At 43.4% G+C, this 19,349-nt stretch overlaps 1 protein-coding gene across 1 annotated transcript in view; it reads left to right on the top strand.

The window, feature by feature from the left end:
• TENT4B (terminal nucleotidyltransferase 4B) overlaps positions 1–19,349 on the top strand; it is a 320,397-nt gene that overhangs the window by 260,845 nt on the left and 40,203 nt on the right. The window contains exon 10 of the mRNA XM_069218695.1: positions 16,549–16,679. Coding sequence (XP_069074796.1) covers positions 16,549–16,679 — 131 coding nt within the window. The remainder of the gene's footprint in view (positions 1–16,548; positions 16,680–19,349) is intronic.

The following is a 19,349-nucleotide window of genomic DNA, read 5'->3' on the forward strand; positions in this document are numbered from 1 at the left end:
TGGGTGTCCCACTAGCCCCCTGGGTCAGTGGAAGCTATGGCCTCCATTCTCCTGGTGAAGGACTTCCCGCTTTACTTAGGGATCCCCTCTATAGCAGGGTTTGTATCAGAAAAACAAAAAAAGGCTGTGATGTGTTTCGACTAAATGTTTTTTTGGGCCCGTAGCTTGAAACTTTAATTGCCAAGATTTTCCAGTGGTAGAGGGAATCTACAGTATTAGTGGCACCCAGTGGACTCTATAGCTTCTTATGCTCCAAGTTAAACCTTTACATTTTGGTCAAGTCACAGTTATAAACTGCACAGTCTCTCGGACCAAAAAGAGACATCAAGATGATCCATTCCATTCTGGAATCGGCAAGACTGGCTCCAGAAAACAGTACATGAATCTTAGGCAGGAGTGTGAATGGAAGACCTTATTGCTCACTTTTGGGCTGGCTAGGAGGCTGCTATACATTGTTAAAAGGATTGGAGCTAGAAGAAGATAATGCATACCCACCTCTGAGTGTACTGGAAAGAGTCTTTCCAGCTCCTATAGCCAGGTGCTAATGTCTTTCTTTTCTTTATGCCAATTGGGGTGCACACATTTCTTGGATTATTCAAGGGCCTAATTCCTTAAGGCATCCTCCACTCACTCAGCTATGCACATCTATAAAAAGTTTAGTTTTCTTCTTCAGGGCAGTTAATCTTTTTCCTCCAGTGTAGACATTACCATGAGCACAACCTAAGGATGGACCTCTGTAAGCAAATATCCGTGGTACAGGTCTACTCTGCACTATCATGGTTTCCAAAAATTTCAGCCAACTACAAAGCCTTTACACCAGATGGCCATTTTTGTTCCAAATTTGGTGGAACAGCTGGGATACTTGGTCTTTCCAAAACGCTGCTTTGTTTAAAGTGTTAAGTATTCTTCCAGAGAGTGAATTTTGTTCCTCTGTCCTTTGTTTTTGCAGGATCCTTGTGCAAGTAGTCAGAAGTGAGACTAGTATGAGTTGGTTAAGGCTAAAAAATGTATTGCCATACACCTTTAAAAAGAAAATGTGCCCTTATTAAGTGCTTTCCAACTTTGGGGCAAATCACCTTTAATGCTGAGAAACTCCTCTATTATGGCTGATAGGTCTATCCCAGACACTACGGCTAGGACCCCAAGGGCATTTGCCTAAAAATACGGGATAGCCTCACACAACCCTTGGGTGTCATGCTTCATCCTTAGCCATTCTGTCCTCGCCAAAAAATCCTCTAAAGGCAGACGGGCCCTCGTCAAAAACCTGATGGACTATTCAAGGAAGATCCAGGGAGTTAGGCATCCAACTAAACATTCCGGTTATCTTCCTGACAAAAAACTGTACTTTTATTGAAATGTTGGTGAAGAGATTGTAAAAATAAACATGACACAGGAGGCTTTATTATGCGACTCAAAAACAAGGGCCACAGCTGTCTGTTATCTCAGACCATTTGGCGTTGGGCTCACTGTCACAGCGTTCACTTGTTAACGGAGTACCTTCCAGGAATGAACAGTGATTTTTCTGACCTCAATAGGATGCAGCTACAAGTCGCAAGTGGGAACTCCACCTGCAAGTCCTCCTCCGTTAACTTTCGCAGATGGCAGTTCCCTCGAATAGATCTGTTTGCAACCATGGACACCGCCAAATTCCCAAACTTTGCTTCTAGGTTCCCACGCCTTCAGCCAGGCGGCATTGCACAATGGGTGAATTGGTCAGGGATATTTGCCTATGTTTTTCCTCCTCTCCCTCTTCTTCCATTTGTGGTTTGGAGACTTGGGCAAATGTCTCTAATGCTCACCCTGGTAGCACCCAGTTGTGCTCGCCAGCCATGGTTCGCAACTCTACTTGAACTCGCTGTGGTCCTGCACGAGAGGCTCCTCAACAGGCTGGACCTTCTCAGGCAGAACTATAGCGGCCCCTAAACCTGGCAATCTGGCTTCTGCTGTCATGGAATTTGGATACCTTATTCTTCCCTCTGAGTGCATTAGCGTTCTCAAGGAAGCCTGCAGACCTACGACTTGTCCCTGCTATGAGGCCACATGGAAGAGGTTTGTCTGCTATTGTCCAAACAAATTGACTCCCCTTAAAGCTACAGTACAAAACATTGTTTGTTACTTGCTTCACTTACAAATTTCTGGGTTAGCCTTCACCTCCATACAATTCATCTAGCTGCCTGCCCTCGAAACAGGCAACACATCCCTCTCTTCAAAATACCAGTTATTAAAGCTTTCATGGAATGTTTCAAAAGAGTGATTCCATCGGGGGTCCCACCAGCACCCTTATGGAATCTTAACATTGTACTCAAATAGCTCATTGGCCCTTCATTTGAGCCCCTTCACTTGCCCCCTTCAATTCCTCTCTTGGAAGGTGGCATTTCTATTTGCTATTACCTCACTCAGGCGAGTCACTAAGCTTAAAGCATTAACTCTGGGAGAACACTGCTTCCGAATGCATATGGACAGGGTTGTCCTCTGCACCATCCCCAAATAACTCCCTAAGATAGTGTCTTGTTTCCATCTCAATCAATCAGTCAACCTACTGGTCCTTTTCCCATGACCACACTGTGTTTCAGAGCGAGCTGTCCATTTGTTAGATGTCAAGCGAGCCCCCGTGTACTACGTTGATAGGCCAAACATTCTTTTTTTTTTTTTTTTAAAGAAAGACTCAGCAACTTTTTTTTGCTTTCTCCCAACCTTGTAAAAGAAAGGACCTATCCAAATCAGGTTTTTCCCCCCACATCCCTCCCCGGGATGCCTGTGGCTGTTGCAGTGTCTACTAAGATCCGTTTTCTCTTATTCAAGAACATCTCTTTACTTATCACTTTGTTCCACACTTCATCTTCACCTGCTGTGCAGGAAAACAGTCTAACATTGGAGTCGATGCAGATTATCACCAAGAGAAGAAGTCACTCTAACCTCTACCTTGTCACTCGAAAGACTTCTTTGAAGAAACAAATAGCTGGATATAAGTGCCAGTCTTTTGCGCTGACAGTTCCGTTTCTTCTGCTCCTTAAGACGTGGATCCGGAGCTTACTACCAAACCCTTAACTCCTTTCTGATGAGATACTTTGCCACCACATTTTTATACAGCGTTCAAGGGAAGATGTCCCCCCTCCTAGAATCACAGGGCTTAGACCTTGTAAAAACTGTCACTAGAAGAGGTCTGTTACAGACCCTCACAAGGTCTGCCTTGGTTGTCTAGGGCTGTTGCATGACTCTAAGGCATGTGAGCTCTGTGCCCAGAAGAATTCCAAGGCAGTCTGGCCTGTGAAGCCAAACTTTACATCACTGAACACAAATGGAAGCACGTAAGTCCAGCTCCCGGTCGAAGTAGAGGGTGCGGACCTGCTACCGCTTTAGAGGTGCTTCTTAAGACAGATTCAGCTCCCATTCAAAGCCCTCAGGTAAGTCGAAGAAAAAGAAAAGCAAGACGTCAAAGCAGGATTCATCCCTGCCCTGCCAATTTTGACCACAGAATTTGTGCAGACATCTAGATGCCTCTCGTTCTTGGTTCCTGTCCCCCCACTAAAGAAACTTTCCCCCAAATTGCTCCCATCCACCCCTGAGTTTCCAGGACTTTTAGCAGCGCCTCAGCAGAAAGAGGCTTTCAAAGAAGTATTTGCCGTGCCTTTGGGCCCCTATGCTCCGAGGAGGCCTCAAATTGGAATAGCATCAGTGGGTCTGGTGTTGATGCAGTTTCTGCCTCTTGACCTTGCTGCACGGTCCTCCTTTATGCTGGGGCTGATGCCATTCTGACTTCGATGTGATTTGCCATATCAGTGCCGACTCGGACACTGCCGAAGCTGGAGGAGGCCCAGAATATTTTGTCTCAACTCCTGTATGAATCTGACTCGACCTCAACAAACTTGTGTCAACCCTCTCAACCAATCCAGCCTCCTTCTGGCTTGGGCAGGACATGCCCCATAGCGTGATACTGTCCACAAAACCCTCCACAACTTGTTTCACTTGTGACCAAAGCCAACATAATCTTGGAGATGGCAGTGGAGATGAGGTGGGATGGTGCCTAATATTATGATGGTGTTAATCTGCACATGGATTTGTAGGAGCCTGCAATTTGGACAGTTTCCCTGAAACTGGAATGGGTGCCCATCCACCCGCACCCCACCCCACTAAGAAGGAATGGGCTTCTTTCCTGTGGTCATCTAGTGTTTATTTGACGTTTTGAACGTACAGCTGCCATCTATTGCCTGCTGACAGAAGTTCTGCTGACAGAAGTTATGCTGCCCGAACAGGTTTCTACAAAGCCACTTCTTTCTTTTATCAAAGCTCTCACTGGCACATTATTAATGGGCACAATGGCCCAACCTTGTCCTGCTCTTTCTCGCTGGTAAATATGCAGTTGGCTAGACTTCACAGACCTGCTCCAGGAGACCCTGCCTTCCTTACGTAGCATCATATACTTGAGAGCCTGGTTGTCCAGGCTTTTATGAACAGGCTCAACCCAAATTCCTTTTCTCACAAACACCCCACTTCCCCTCCAACAGAGATTCCAAACGTATGGAAGCATTCAGATGTTGTCTTCAGTCTCACTTTTCACTCTGACAATGTGAGCGATCTCTTAGGGAGCTACTTATATATACTGTGTGATATGGTCAGTGAGATTTTGCCAGCAGTCCCTGAAGAATTATGCTGCAGTTTTAGCAAAGATCAGCCAGGATGTACCAAACGATGCAACTCGTTAAGGACAGGACAATATCAACTGCTTAGGTAGGGCGGTTGGTATCAGTGTACTTCTTCACCACCTGTGGATGAGATCCACAGGTTTTCTGGTGAAGTCCAAGCTTTATTAATGAATATGTCATTTGAAGGCTCCTGTCACTTTGGAGATGAGGTAATCTCTGCACTAGATGTCAAAAAAAAAAAAAGCATGGTTACAGCACACTCCATAAGCTTTTCTGTGCCTGTATGCCATTCTTCTGATCAATATTACCCCTTTCAGATATCCGAGAGGGTGCTTGCACTCGAAATAGGGAAAACATGTTACTGCTGTCATTACCCGGTGTCGAAGAAGACCAGAGGCATTTGTCCTATTTTAGATCTCAACGTTTATCCAGAAGACCGGATAACAGCGGTAGACCTGCGGACTCCTATGTTCAAATCTCCATCCTACAGTCCCACAAGTGTTACCTGTGGTTCATGGTGGGCCGAGAGCACTTTCAGTTTGAGTCTTACCTTCCGTCTTACCGTGCCCCTCGAGTGTTCACGAAAGTGATTGCTGTGGATGCAGCACACCTTCAAAGGTTTGGTTTTTCGTTCTTCCTCTACCTTGACATCTGGCTGTTGAAGGTGGACTCACTAGTTATTTGTGAACCACCCCCAGATGATGGGAGACCCAGAGTCAAACCTGACTTCTTAGCAGAGGCTCCTGGACTTTCAGACTATGATCCCGATGTTTCAGCCTCAGTCCTGAATCTCAGTGGGGATGGCTGTTAGACGTCTTGCTCTCCTGCATTCTGCTAATGGAGTGCACCAGATAGCACATGCAGGTTCTGCAGTGGGATCTTTTGTCTCAGTGGGTTCAGTACCAAGGGAATCAGTCCGACTCCATTTAGGTGTTGAAGGAGACTGCAAAAGACCTAGAGTGAGGGCTACTTGACTGCAATTGGACCAGTGGCAGGACTCTCTCCCTGCCTCACCCGGAGCTGACAGTGGTGATGGATGGGTTGCTGCTGGTTTGAGGAGTTAATCTGGGAGAGGTAGAGATCACAGGTCTCTGATCGCTGATGGTGACCTCCACATCAATCTGTTGGTGTTGTAGGCCTTTCGCGCGCTACTGTTGGTCTTCTTGCTAACCATCGCGGTCAATGCCACCGCCTTGTGGTTCTATAACAAGCAGGGAGCAGTTTTGGGTCCTGTACCAGGAGGCTATGCTCCTCCAACCATTTCTCTGGTCATGAAACACACTTGAGTTACCAAGAAGACTCTCTTGGAGAAATATTCCAAGTAGAATGGAGGTCTGGACTCCAGAATAGGTTCCACCCTCTACCTCTTCTGCCCTGATTTCTGAAGATCAGGAACGTCGAGTCCCTAGGAATCCTTATGGCTCTGGATTAGACCAGCAGAGTGTCTTCTGATCTGGCTGTTACTTTGAGAGGCTAGTCTGTTGCAGCAGTAGGGCAAGGTCCTGCACCCGGACCTTCAGTATATGCTCCCCGTCCATGGAGATTGAATGGCGATAGTTGACTTCCTGGGACTTACTTCTGGAAGTTGTGAATTCATTTTAACGTCCATCTACAAAATCTTTTTACGCTGGAATAAGTTAGCCTGGTGTATCTCCGGCCATACAGGCAGATTGCAAACAAAATTGTTGAATGTTTTGTTTTTTTGTGCTGGCTTTAGCCTAGCAAGGACTTGCTATAGGCACTTTTAAAGGTTGTTCGTCAGCCTTTCTGCGTTTACCAAACCAACCACTCTCGCTTAAATCACCTGTTGTAATGCGTTTTCTTAAAGGTTTAGTTATGTCGGCACCTAAAGCTTTTGTGATGCTGCGTGAGACTTTAATTTGGTTGTCATCTTCCTTATGCCTACCCCTTTTGAGCTGGTGAATAGTTGTCCATTGGGTCTCCTGTTAGTTAACAGTCTTTCTCATTGTAATAACTTGTTTGTGGTGTGAGTAATTTGCAAACTCTCACCATTCAGCCTCTGAAATCTGTCAGGCCGCTACATCAATTCACAAGTTCACAAAACACTACTGCCTTGATAGCAAGGACCAGCAGGAGTGGTACTCTGCCTGTTTAGTCCTGCTGGACTTTTTAGTTTGATCCATTATGCACACCCACCCCCTTGGAAGGTGCTGCTTTGGTATCTTGTCACCAGGTGAGGATTGTGGGGTTAGAAGTATTCATCAGAAGAACATATTAATCACCTTCACTAACACTTTCTGGTGGGTACTCTAACCACAGATTCCCGGCCGCCCAACCGCCTCATTCTGCTGTGGAATGATCTATTTTCCATCTAAAAAGGTCCCAATCTAGGAATCTGTACATTGTCACATCTCATTGATTGTTATGCACTGCTTCCAACAGCAGGGACAAAGCTAAGAAAGAAACTGAGGTCCACTTACAGGGGTGTATCTTGTTCCAATGTCAAACAGGGCACAACTGGACCAGGACAAAGCTGATGTAGAGCCACACGGTGCCACCTGCAGACAGGAGCCATGCTGGAGAAAGTCTCCAAATCCAGTCTGTCGCTTGGGGGTGGGGGTATTCAAAAGGTGAGGAATCTGTACCTTGGTATATTATCTGTCTGCAAGAGCATTCCTAAAGGTAAGTGACGTGGTGTTAACATCTCACATGTTTTTCAGAACTGCATTGAACAATCCAGAACTGTACACTGCCTTTGCAATGAGGCCATCATTTTATGTGATTCAACCTCCAAAATCTAATTGCTGCATCTGCCCCTCTAAACTGGCATTTGCATGCTCTCTGTATAGCCTTGTGATATTCTTTTTGCCAATTTGAATAATTTAAAATTAAACTTCTGATTGCTCAAAAGCAATGGAAATTTGCATTGCCTCCATAATCCATGCTCTTATTTACATGTGAGTAAGTGTGTTGTCTACTACCACGTGTACTGTGAAGTGAAATGGGGTGATTGGTGATTGGGTCTTTGTGTCTGGATTTGGGTGTGTTGGCAGTGGGTGAGGTTAGGTGTGTTGTAGTTGGACTCTTGCTCTAGGCAAGACTGCTGGTTGAGGGATAACAGTACTTTTGTTTGTAGGCAACTAGGCCAATTGTACAACAAGTCGCAACTGTCGTCCCAACCCTTCCTGCTCACAAGCAGTACGTCACCAAAAACCCATTTAGTAAAAGGTGATTTATGGCAGTCTGAGTGTAGCATCTCAGGAGACTCATGGTTAAACGGATATTACCCTTTCTCACATGAGCAACAAGTCTCATTCGCACACAGGCAATGAAGGAGATGAAGTAAAGTGTTAAAAAGGTTTTATTAACAAGACTGCAATCTACTGTAAATTGCATGGGTGGGCTGCAACGATTAGGATTATGAACAATGCAAGAAACAGCATTATGAAAACGAGTCATGAATACAAAGACCACCTCCATCTTGCAATAACATGAGGTGAGATAGCTGTGAAGTAGACCCTAATACCCTAGCATGGAGAACCGAATCTCCACCCTAAAGAGAGCTAGGTGCGATAAACCTAATCTGCCAGAACCATGACCCGCATTACCTTGGAATGAGGTCTCTAGATCAGAATCTGTGGGGACTCCAAGGCTGGGTCTGCATCAAGGCGACGTGTAGCATAGGTAGCGTTGATGGCATCTGGTAGGAATCCCTCTGATAACCTTGTCTGCATGAGATATATTTATTTAACCCCTTCGCTGCCAGGCCTTTTCCCCCTCCTGTGCCAGGCCTTTTTTTGCCTATTTGGGGCAGTTCGCGCTTAGGCCCTCATAACTTTTTGTCCACATAAGCTAACCAAGCCAAATTTACGTCCTGTTTTTCCAACATCCTAGGGATTCTAGAGGTACCCAGACTTTGTGGGTTCCCCTGAAGAAGGCCAAGAAATTAGCCAAAATACAGTGAAAATTTCGTTTTTTTTTCTTCAAAAAAATGGGAAAAAGTGGCTGCAGAAGAAGGCTTGTGGTTTTTCCCCTGTAAATGACATCAACAAAGGGTTTGCGGTGCTAAACTCAGCAGCTTCCCAGCTTTCAGGAACAGGCAGACTTGAATCAGACAACCCAATTTTTCAACCCAATTTTGGCATTTTACTGGGACATACGCCATTTTTGCAATTTTTGGTGCTTTCAGCCTCCTTCCAGTCAGTGACCGAAATGGGCATGAAACCAATGCTGGATCCCAGAAACCTAAACATTTATGAAACGTAGACAAAATTCTGAATTCAGCAAGGGGTCATTGTGTAGATCCTACAAGGGTTTCCTACAGAAAATAACAACTAAAAAAGAAAAATATTGAAATTGAGGTGAAAAAAACATCAATTTTTCTCTACGTTTTACTCTGTAACTTTTCCCTGCTATGTCAGATTATCGAAAGCAATATACCGTTACGTCTGCTGGACTCCTCTGGTTGCGGGGATATATAGGGCTTGTAGGTTCATCAAGAACCCTAGGTACCCAGAGCCAATAAATGAGCTGCACCCTGCAGTGCGTTTTCATTCTATACCGGGTATACAGCAATTCATTTGCTGAAATATAAAGAGTAAAAAATAGCTATCAAGAAAACCTTTGTATTTCCAAAAAGGGCACAAGATAAGGTGTTGAGGAGCAGTGGTTATTTGCACATCTCTATTCCGGGGTGACCACACTAGCATGTGAATTACAGGGCATTTCTCAAATAGATGTCTTTTTTACACACACTACTATATTTGGAAGGAAAAAATGTAGAGAAAGACAAGGGGCAATAACACTTGTTTTGCTAATCTATGTTCCCCCAAGTCTCCCGATAAAAATGATACCTCACTTGTGTGGGTAGGCCTAGCGCCCGCGACAGGAAACGCTCCAAAACGCAACGTGGACACATCCCATTTTTTTTAAAGAAAACAGAGGTGTTTTTTGCAAAGTGCCTACCTGTAGATTTTGGCCTCTAGCTCAGCCGGCACCTAGGGAAACCTACCAAATCTGTGCATTTCTGAAAACTAGAGACCTAGGGGAATCCAAGATGGGGTGACTTGTGGGGCTCTGACCAGGTTCTGTTACCCAGAATCCTTTGCAAACCTCAAAATTTGGCTAAAAAAACACATGTTCCTCACATTTCTGTGGCAGAAAGTTCTGGAATCTGAGAGGAGCCACAAATTTCCTTCCACCCAGCGTTCCCCCAAGTCTCCCGATAAAAATGGTACCTCACTTCTGTGGGTAGGCCCAGCGCCCACGAAAGGAAATGGCCCAAAACACAACGTGGACACAATATATGTTTTCACAGAAAACAGAGGTGTTTTTTGCAAAGTGCCTACCTGTGGGTTTTGGCCTCTAGCTCAGCAGGCCCCGGGCTGATCTACACCTCAGGGGGGCAGAAATGGCCTGAAATAATCCCCCCCCCCCCCCCCCCCCCCCCCCCCCCGGGAGCGACCCTTGCCTAAGGAGTCGCTCCCCTTGCGTGAAATTCATGCAAAACAAAAATACTCCCTGGTGTCTAAGGGTTTCTGTCCCCCTTGGGGGCAGATTGGCCTCATCAAAATAGGCCAATCTGCCCCCAAGGGGGGCAGAAATGGCCTAAATATAATTTGCCCCTCCAGGGGAGCGACCCTTGTCCAAGGGGTCGCTCCCCATCTGTAAAACAAAAAAAATCCCTGGTGCCTAGTGGTTTCTGGTTCAGGGGGGCAGAAATGGCCTAAAATTATACCCCCCCCCCCCCCCCCCCTCTCTCAGTTAAAAAAAAAAAAAAATCCCTGGTGTCTAGTGGGGTTTCAAAAGCCGGATTGCAAGCAGTCCGGCATTTGAAACCCTGGGAGAGACTTCAAAGGGAAGGAAATACATTTCCTTCCCTTTAAAGCCCCTCCGGGCCTCCCCCATGGGATTGAAAGAGAAATGCTTTGCATTTCTCTTTCAATCGCGCGATGGGGGAGACCCTGTGACTAATCAGCTCGCGCGCTGATGTCACGGGGGGGTTGGGTGGGGTCGGGGTGGAAGGGGAAGGGCTTCCCCTTCCATCCCTGACTTGTGGGGGAACCCCACAGAGGGAGCGCTAGCCATTACGTCCTGGGCACAGAACAGGTTAAATCCTGTAGGACCCCTGATCCAGGTATGTTCCCAAACAGTAGATAGATAAGTCATGCTTGGGGCTGCCATTATATAAACATACCCCTGAAAAAATACATTGTTACTGTCACACGTAAGTGGGAAAGTACATGATGTGAATACCGAAGTATATCATTTTTCTTTGACGCTGATAATTATGCCTTCACAGAGTGCCATTGGTAACGTGAAATCAAAACATCTTCCTAACTAGAAACATAGCAGCCATCTTGGAAGAAATAATTAAATACATGCGCTAAAACAAAGCATGCTAAATAGGTTAAAAGTCACTAGGTGACGGGGGCACAGGCCTGCAAGCCAGAAGGCTAAGCTAAGCTCCTTATTCCCATTAAAATTAAATAGGATCCATTACTTGCACTACTGCTGTTCTTCATTCCAGTATACGAGAAGCTTGCTCTGCTGTTCTTTACTCTAACTATACTGTCTGAGGACAGCTTGGACTGCTGCTGGACTGCTGCTTCACACATTGTACCTCATAATGAAGTTAAACAAAAAAAAATGTAACTATACAAAAGCAAAAATAATTATTGGTGTTAGTGTATGGTAAATCATAGTACTTTTCTCTGGCCCCCATTAAATAAGAGATGCCTCCCGCTTCTAGGATGTCACAGTCCTTTCTCATATTCTCCACTTCTGTTGAGGCCTGTTGCTCTTCGGCTGAAGGTTGTCGGTAATACTCCACTAATTATTAAACAGATGTCAGCACCATTAGGTTTAATGCTGTTTCACAAGGACAAAGTTTGCAGCGAATAAAGCTATGGACCCAGAATTGGTAGAGTAATGAAAGGCAAAGAGAAAACAGAATGGAACTGAGTAATGGAGCCTTAAAGAAAAAAGAAATGAGCACATCAGAGAAAGAGGAATGGTAGAAATTAGAGAAGGAGAAACGTAGGCCGTTCAAAGTGATAAAAGACTGAAGCACAGATCAGTAGTTCTCCAGATACTAAAGTTCCTCCACTGCATGGCACCTCATTTCCCCGTAGCCACACCAGTCTGAGAAATATATATGATTGAAAATAATTTTAAATGGATGTTGAAAGAGGTACTCTTTCTGAGTCTTGCCATCTTCTTCACACGGAATCCATTCGCCCACTCCCCAGACTATCGTTTTGTGTGGAGATATACCACAAAGAATGTTAGTAGTACGATAAGCCACAAGACATTTAGGGACATAAGGATATTTTGAGTATCAGGGAGATAATGATCCTTGGTGCGACTGTGTGGCCTTCAAACAAGTGCTTCTTAAAACACCTGCAAGCTCATCTCTTTCAGAGGATAAAGTTTCTTACATGTCTCTCATTCTGAGAATAATCAACAAATTTAGATGTTTTTACTCCAACTAAACCAGTTAAGACTTTTCCTTGTTTACCATGGAAGAAGAGCTGCAAGAGAGCTCATTAGCACCACCTTTTGTGGAGGAACCCTCAACTTTTTGTGTTGTACTAACATTTTGTTTTGCGTGGCCGATGTATCGTTCTTCAAGACACCTGATGGGTTTGTAGTTCAGCCCCAACAAGCTGTCCTCACTTTCACCCAAGGGTAGCTGAGAATGTAGAACAAAGGGAAAACTCTTTATAGCTCTCATGATACATATGTGTGGAATTTGTTCTGCCAAGTTTGGTTCTTGAGATGCGGTGCCAGCAAAAAAAAGTACCAGAAAACTACCTGCATAGTGGCTATGCCCATAGACCACCACAAGCTTTCCCTGGAACCCAAAATAAAATCCATACTGGTGTATATCGGTTTTAATTTTAATTCCCAACACAACCACCACCTGTAATACAACAGATCATCTGTCATAATCTCTGGTAACAACAAGAATGTGAGAATCCTTAGTAAGCTAAGATTGAAAACCTAACAATTCAGATCATGCAAAGCTGCCTCGCAGGCTTTCTTTGGAGGAGCAACTTACTTCAAAAAACAAATGTTTTATATAAGTTATAAGAAAGTTAAACTGATAGCAGTTAAACATTGAAGTATGATTTACATCTACATCTGCCCCATTCCACTTTCAAGAGTAGTATTTCTAGTGCATTTTTGTTTTTCTCAGTCGAAGCCGATACAAGTAGAATTAGCAGTCCATCTTTCTACTTCTTGGGTGTCTAGACATAATATTGTATATATACTATGCATAATCACTTGATGCCCTACAGCTCTTTATATCTAACTTTCTTTTCTCCAAGTCCAAATCTCTGCATGTTTGGATTCAAGAGATAACATTCCACATGTACCATGAGTAATCACTTTAAGACTTCATGCCACTTGGCTCTTCATGTCCCATCTTAATTTCCCTGTTTCCCTAAGTAGCTGCAGAGGAGACTCCAAATAACTTGACTGTGTGCTCTGTTTTTGGTAACAGCATAAAGTGTGTATTTGTAGTAGTGTTCTAGTATATCAGGCCCTGCTGCCATTCCCTCACTGTCTCCATAGGACCTCTACCATGTATCATTGCCACCCTCCTTTTAGCTAGTAATTGGGCTGTTGCTGCATTTCTGCTAATCAGAGAAAGCATAGCTTTACAAGGTCCTGCAATGCTAAGAGCGGCAATAGAGTGCTAATATAATCATTTTTGACAGTATTTAAATCAAATCAGTACGCTGAAAGCTTATGGTAAGTCCATGCTATGGATGAACTCTAACTCAAGAGGTTGACCTTTTGTGCAGTTAGCACCAATATCATATGCAAAAATCACTAGTATCTTTGGTGTATACTGTAAGCTATGCAGACATTTCTAATGAAGAAGCTGATGTTTAGTACTATGATAGATTTTTAAGCACACCTACATTGTTCCTAGGTCATCATGATCTCTAAGTCGGCACCCCAGCAGCGATTGCCAAATGGAATCCCTACCTCCATTTCCTCTTGGATTTCATCATAGATCAGCAGAAACAGATGTTTAGGCTTGTTTTCTATATTACCTGCATGAGTATGCCTAAACTCCGATGCTCCATCAGAAGTGTTGGGTAGCATTGCTGTAGTGTTTTAAAATGTGATGGATAATGATTATCTGGGCTAATTAACCCAAGTGTGTCAAGTCAGGTTTTTGCCTTTGATATAAGTAGTACCAGGGTGGAGAGAAGCCTTCTCTGGGAAGTCAAATGAATATACCATTTGTGTCTCCTTGCCAGCTATTCCAATATTGCACATACTATTGTATCTTAGTCTTGTTAGTGTGACAGCTAGTTTCTAGATTCTGGAACACTCGCTATACAAATGATATTCCAACTGAATATGACTTAGATCCTCTTGCCTAGCACTGATCACTTCAAGGACTGCTTCCTTTTTTACCAGTATTTCACCGCGGACATCAGCATCTTCTTTGGTGTCCAGTATATGAGGTACCAACGTATTCATGCAGGCTACTTGCTTATCTAGTCTTTCCTTCATGTGGCCTAAAAGGATAGGCAGAGTATCAGTTTTGCCATTGATCGTGGGCAGGCTTATTGCTTATCCAGAAGCAGGTATTTCACATTGGTCTGCCCTTGCCTGTTTATGGTTTTCGGTGACCATTCCAGAGAGTGGCCAGCATCTTTCTTGAACTCGCGCTGTTTTTTTGGTCCAAAGCATATGTTTTGGTTGTCTTATTTGACAATATTGAGTGTCAGGCCATAGAGTGGTGGGTAGCAAAGCTGTCCAAATGCGATACCAAGTGAGCTTTGTGGCATCACTGTGTCCTTGTCTCTCCTGTTTCCTGAAGCTCCATCATCATGTGGTCTTTTAGCCATGGTATATAAAGATACAGCCACAGACTAGCTTGGCGATTAATGGTGGGGGAGTAAGGGTGGTGTAAAACTCATTTTTGAGCTTGCTGACGCTTTTTGCTTTCTCAGATCCGGTGCTGTCTGTTTCAGCGTGTCTATGGGTCTTGAAGCTCATCCTAGCTTCATTCCGGTATGTTGCAATTGCCTCTGGGCCCCACATAAGTCTTGCCTCACCCTTCCCAGTCTGCCCCCACCTCTGAAGCCGGTGCTGTACCTCTAAGCTGTCTCCAGCTCACTGGTTTCCTTTGTGGGTCTCTTGAGAAGGCGGTCTCCCTTCTGGCTTCAGTGATTGCTTCTACCATTCAAGGGGCCTCTTCAGTGGTTACAATATTCCTACTATCAATTTTTCGGGCTGCTCACATTCAGGAAGTTGAGGGGCTGCAACTTGTCTGACATACTGATTCACACCTCATCTGCAACAGCTGACTATCAGCTCCTGATTTGTGTCATTCATGACATCAGAATTTGCTGCTTAGGTGCCTCAAAAAGGTAAGGTGTCAAACAGTGACATTGGATTATTTATCATGCTGGTGAGTTTGTCTGTTAGGCAGCCATCTTTTTTGTTGGCTATCAGGTGCCCACTCCTACAGACACTACCAAGTAAACACCCACCCAGGACCCAGAGAAAAACATCTAACTAATGATAAAGAACAATTAATAAACATTCAAATCTATAATAGATAAACGTGCAGGAGAGCTGCAATAACATGTGAATAGCTTAATTTTACCAAACATAGGCACTTCAATAGATAAAGTCCCTAATCTTTCACTCTCCCTTTCCTTTTACAACTCAATTGTCTTCATCTTTACTTCATACCCGTTTCTAGTCTGAAGACTTAAAAAGAACTGGATCCATGCACATATGGTAAAGTGTCAAACATTCAGTCAAGTCATGTGCTTTCCATGTGCAGTGGTCCCATTATCCAAGAGAACAATGCATATCATTGTAAATAAACAGATCTTAAGAATGAAAGACTTGGCAATTACTAGTGCAGGTATCTCATCGTTCCTTGGTCTCCTTCTAATTGGCTACACCAAAACATAACTAAAATAGTTTGACACTGTGGTAATCTGATTATACCACATGTCTATAATCTCAGGTATTGTATTTGGTTGTCAAGTTGCTTTACGCTAATCTGTAGCACATAGTTCTGCCCTTTATATTCACTCGGAAATGGAAAGTTGTACAACTACCAAAACTCAATCAAATTGTTAGTACAGAACTAGTGGGCATAGATGACTCCTACAAGATTTGGAATTGTTGTGTGTAATCTGAATAAAAACATGAATATTAAGACTAAAGTATTTTGGGAATATATGCATAAGCAAAATATTAAACCTCCATATGTATAGATTTCCCCCACCAAACAATTGTCATGTTAGAGTCCAAATGTATATATAAATGTAAATCAACTGATACAGTTTAGGTGAGTACCCTTCCTCTTCTATACCAGTCTCAGGCAGCTAATAAATGCCTGCTCCCACCTTTTTATTTTCCTATTTTTTTCTTACTATTTCTTTCTAGTGCCCCTTTCTTTTACTTTACCAGATTGACTGATAACACTTACCATTGGGTTATTACATGCTACAGCTTGATGTTCAAAACACATTTCCTTAAATGCTTGCAGGTGACTAACTCAGTGTTGTTCTTTACATACCTACAACAATTAGACTGTTCTGAAATATTGAGATGGCGAGAAAATCACCTTTAAAAATGTTTAAAAAAAGAAAAGACAAGGAAGAAAACAACAAAATGTAGTACATGGAAATAGGGTAAACAAAAATGAAAATGCTGTCATTCAGCCAAGTTGAACATAAACCACAGAAATCTTGGTGGTAACTTCAAATGTAAAGCGTACCTTTTCCATACTTAATGTTTTTCTTACTGGTTTCATTAAAGAAAAAAAGAAATAAAGGAAGAAGACAATGAGGTGCTAAATATAGTTTTCTGCTTTCCAATGATAAATTTACATTTGTGATGCTTGAGATATAACTGACATTTATTTCAATGTGGGTTGTGTACTTTTTTGCAGAGAGTGATGTAACATTAATAATAAACAATGAACAGCTGGACAAATGCAATAACAATGCACTAGATGAGCAGCCAAGAAGTAAAACGTCACCTGGGCTGTCATCCCCTTCCAAGTTGTCCAATTGTGGTGATGTAAGTTTTATGTTAATTCTTAAACTCTGTTGCATCGTACAGTTATCTATTTTTCACTGAATGAAATGAATCGCAAACACCTTCTCTTGTGCTCAGTGATATCCCAACACAGGCCTATGATCCTCCGATTCTTCTTGGATCATTAGACCTTTCCTCATCAATTCTATTTCTTTTTTTTTGTTTTTGTTTAGCGCAGGTAACTCATGCCACACTTTAATCTCATCTTTTCTCCAGCAACATGCTGCAACTGACCAACATAAACTGTTTTCTCCTTCTTGGGGATGCCTGTACTATGTGTGCCATCATTTCCAGTATCTTTCAAGAGCCCATTTGGCTTGCATGCAGAATAAGTGTGCATTGACTTGCTACAGAGTTGCATTTCATTGTTAGTAAGAGATGTCCCAAGTTATGTACATGTTGTGGATGTTGGGATTGCCCGCAAATTCCTTTTTAGCTGGTTAGCAAGCCATATCCTAACAGATTCCCCATCTCTGTCACATGTGAGGTCCCCTTTGGAAGACCTGCTCAAGTCGAGCAAGTAATGCTTGGTGAGTCTAAAAACACCTGGTGTCAAAATTGTGTCCTGTTCATCTGCGCCCTCCCACCCCACCCCATCCCCCATATGTTAGAGCTGCATTCATTTGTCTCCATCAAGGAAATATGTTTGGATTAATATACCCTCTTTTACTCTGGATAATCTATTGGATCGTTGACTGCAGCTAAGCCTTTTGCTTGGGCATGATGATCCTAAGCTGCTACTGCACTGTGAGATTGAGATATTGGTGTGGTGTGGCGCTCGCTGCAGGCCCATTGCTGTAAGCAGTCTCCTTCCGTACATGGAGGTTAGGGGGGCATGTTTCAGTCTGCTGTTATGGCTCTTGAGGCTTACAATTGGAGATTTTAGTCCAGCTGTTCCTATGGGTAATCTTTGCTGTAGTCTCAGCCTGACCCGGCACGCCTGTATGTTGACTACTCCTGAGTTCCCATGGTTGAGGCTATGCTGTGCACATGGCAGTTCAAAATGAGGGCAGCACTCAGTAAGCAAACAGTTTAACTAGCTAAAAAAAATAGTTTCCTTCCCTTGAATCTGGGCACAAGAAAAAATGAAGACGCCAATCCCTGTTAAGCTAGCATGTTTGGAAGCACAGCTGCTACAGTTTTGTTGGAAGGCCACTGCAATACTGGGCAGCACACTGCACCCTGGAGTACTTGTATAGTAGAGTATTGGCAGTAATGATCTAACTGTTCATAATGGCATGATAAGCGAAAGATCACCACAATACATCACATGAGTGCGAATTATGTGGCTTTCTGTGGAAACACCATTTCAGCTACAGAGTCCTTGCTCATTCAGTGCCTCTTCTCTGGCACATTTTTCTGAAGGGGCATAGAACAAATGCTTCCAAACCGTTTGTTTCTTTATTCCCTAAAGCCCACTCGTATGAGTTAGTTCACTGACCACTCTTCGGAGTTAGTTCACTGACTGTCCATTTACTCCTAGGTATATTTGATGACTAGAGAAATCAAGTGCATGCATTTTGGAAGTGTGCGCTAAGTGACAAAACCTGTTTAATGTCATCAGGCATTGTCACTGAAGTTCACTGTAGAGGTTCCTGTTATTTGGAAGGTGGTTTAACAATTATTCTAAAAGTAATTGGGATTCATTCTGCAAATATCTAGGTTTAGTTGCAACATACTTGAAATGTGAGTAAATTACAATCCCTTGAGGGTATCTTCTGAGAAGAAATCATACTTTCAACTCTTTTTGCAATAAATCTACTTTCTCTCAGAATTCACACAGATTAGTCCCACTTCACCTTTTACTTCATCCAATTTAATATGGAGTACCATTAAGCTCCTTGGCTATTTGAGTCATGTTTAGCCTCTACTACAATGCAAACAGATACCGGATCATGTGGAAACTGGAACTCCATGCAGATATCGACTGCTTCAAACTCCGATTCTTCCCATCATCCACAACTAGATGATTAGAAGCATATCGCTGGAAAGACAAATACTCACCTGTAGATTTTTACAACATACAATATATTTAGTCTGAAGTAACTCTCCTGTACTCTAAAAAATGTATAAGCTGCATTTTCCGGTGCCCTTGACATCAACACAGGTGTTTTCCTGCATGCTTCCAAGCATAAGGTCACATTGTTCTGAAGTACACTAGTGGCAACAACATGCTATGTGAATGCAGTGACCGTGTCTGGAAGAACCTGTATTCCACCATTTGTGACAGTGTCTTTTGCACCAAGCACTAAAGAGCTGCATCTAAGCGCTGACAAACATTCCTTTCTTTCCACAGCTTCTGACATGGATCTGGAGCTTCCGATGACTCAAAAATATTTCATCAAAATGTGAACCACGCTCCATCGAAGCAACCAGCTATAGGGCAGATTCCTCAGTTGGCCCTGACATGCTCAAAGTTTTCCAGGCCATCATGGACCCCACAGCAGATTGAGTCCTTCAAAGAGCCATGCTGCAGATTTTTAAGGCGCTTCAGGCTCCCTCTGATTTGCCTTCTGGCCCCCCAGAGCCGAAGGAGCTTCCTTTCTCGTTGCTTCCTTTCTCGTTGCTTCCTATTGGTCCCTCCCATTATGCCACCTGTACCCTCTGGACCTGTTTCTAGGGTTGTTGACTCTAGACCAGACTTTTAACCCA

This window comes from Pleurodeles waltl, chromosome 12 (assembly GCF_031143425.1).
Source record: "Pleurodeles waltl isolate 20211129_DDA chromosome 12, aPleWal1.hap1.20221129, whole genome shotgun sequence".
Taxonomy (NCBI): domain Eukaryota; kingdom Metazoa; phylum Chordata; class Amphibia; order Caudata; family Salamandridae; genus Pleurodeles; species Pleurodeles waltl.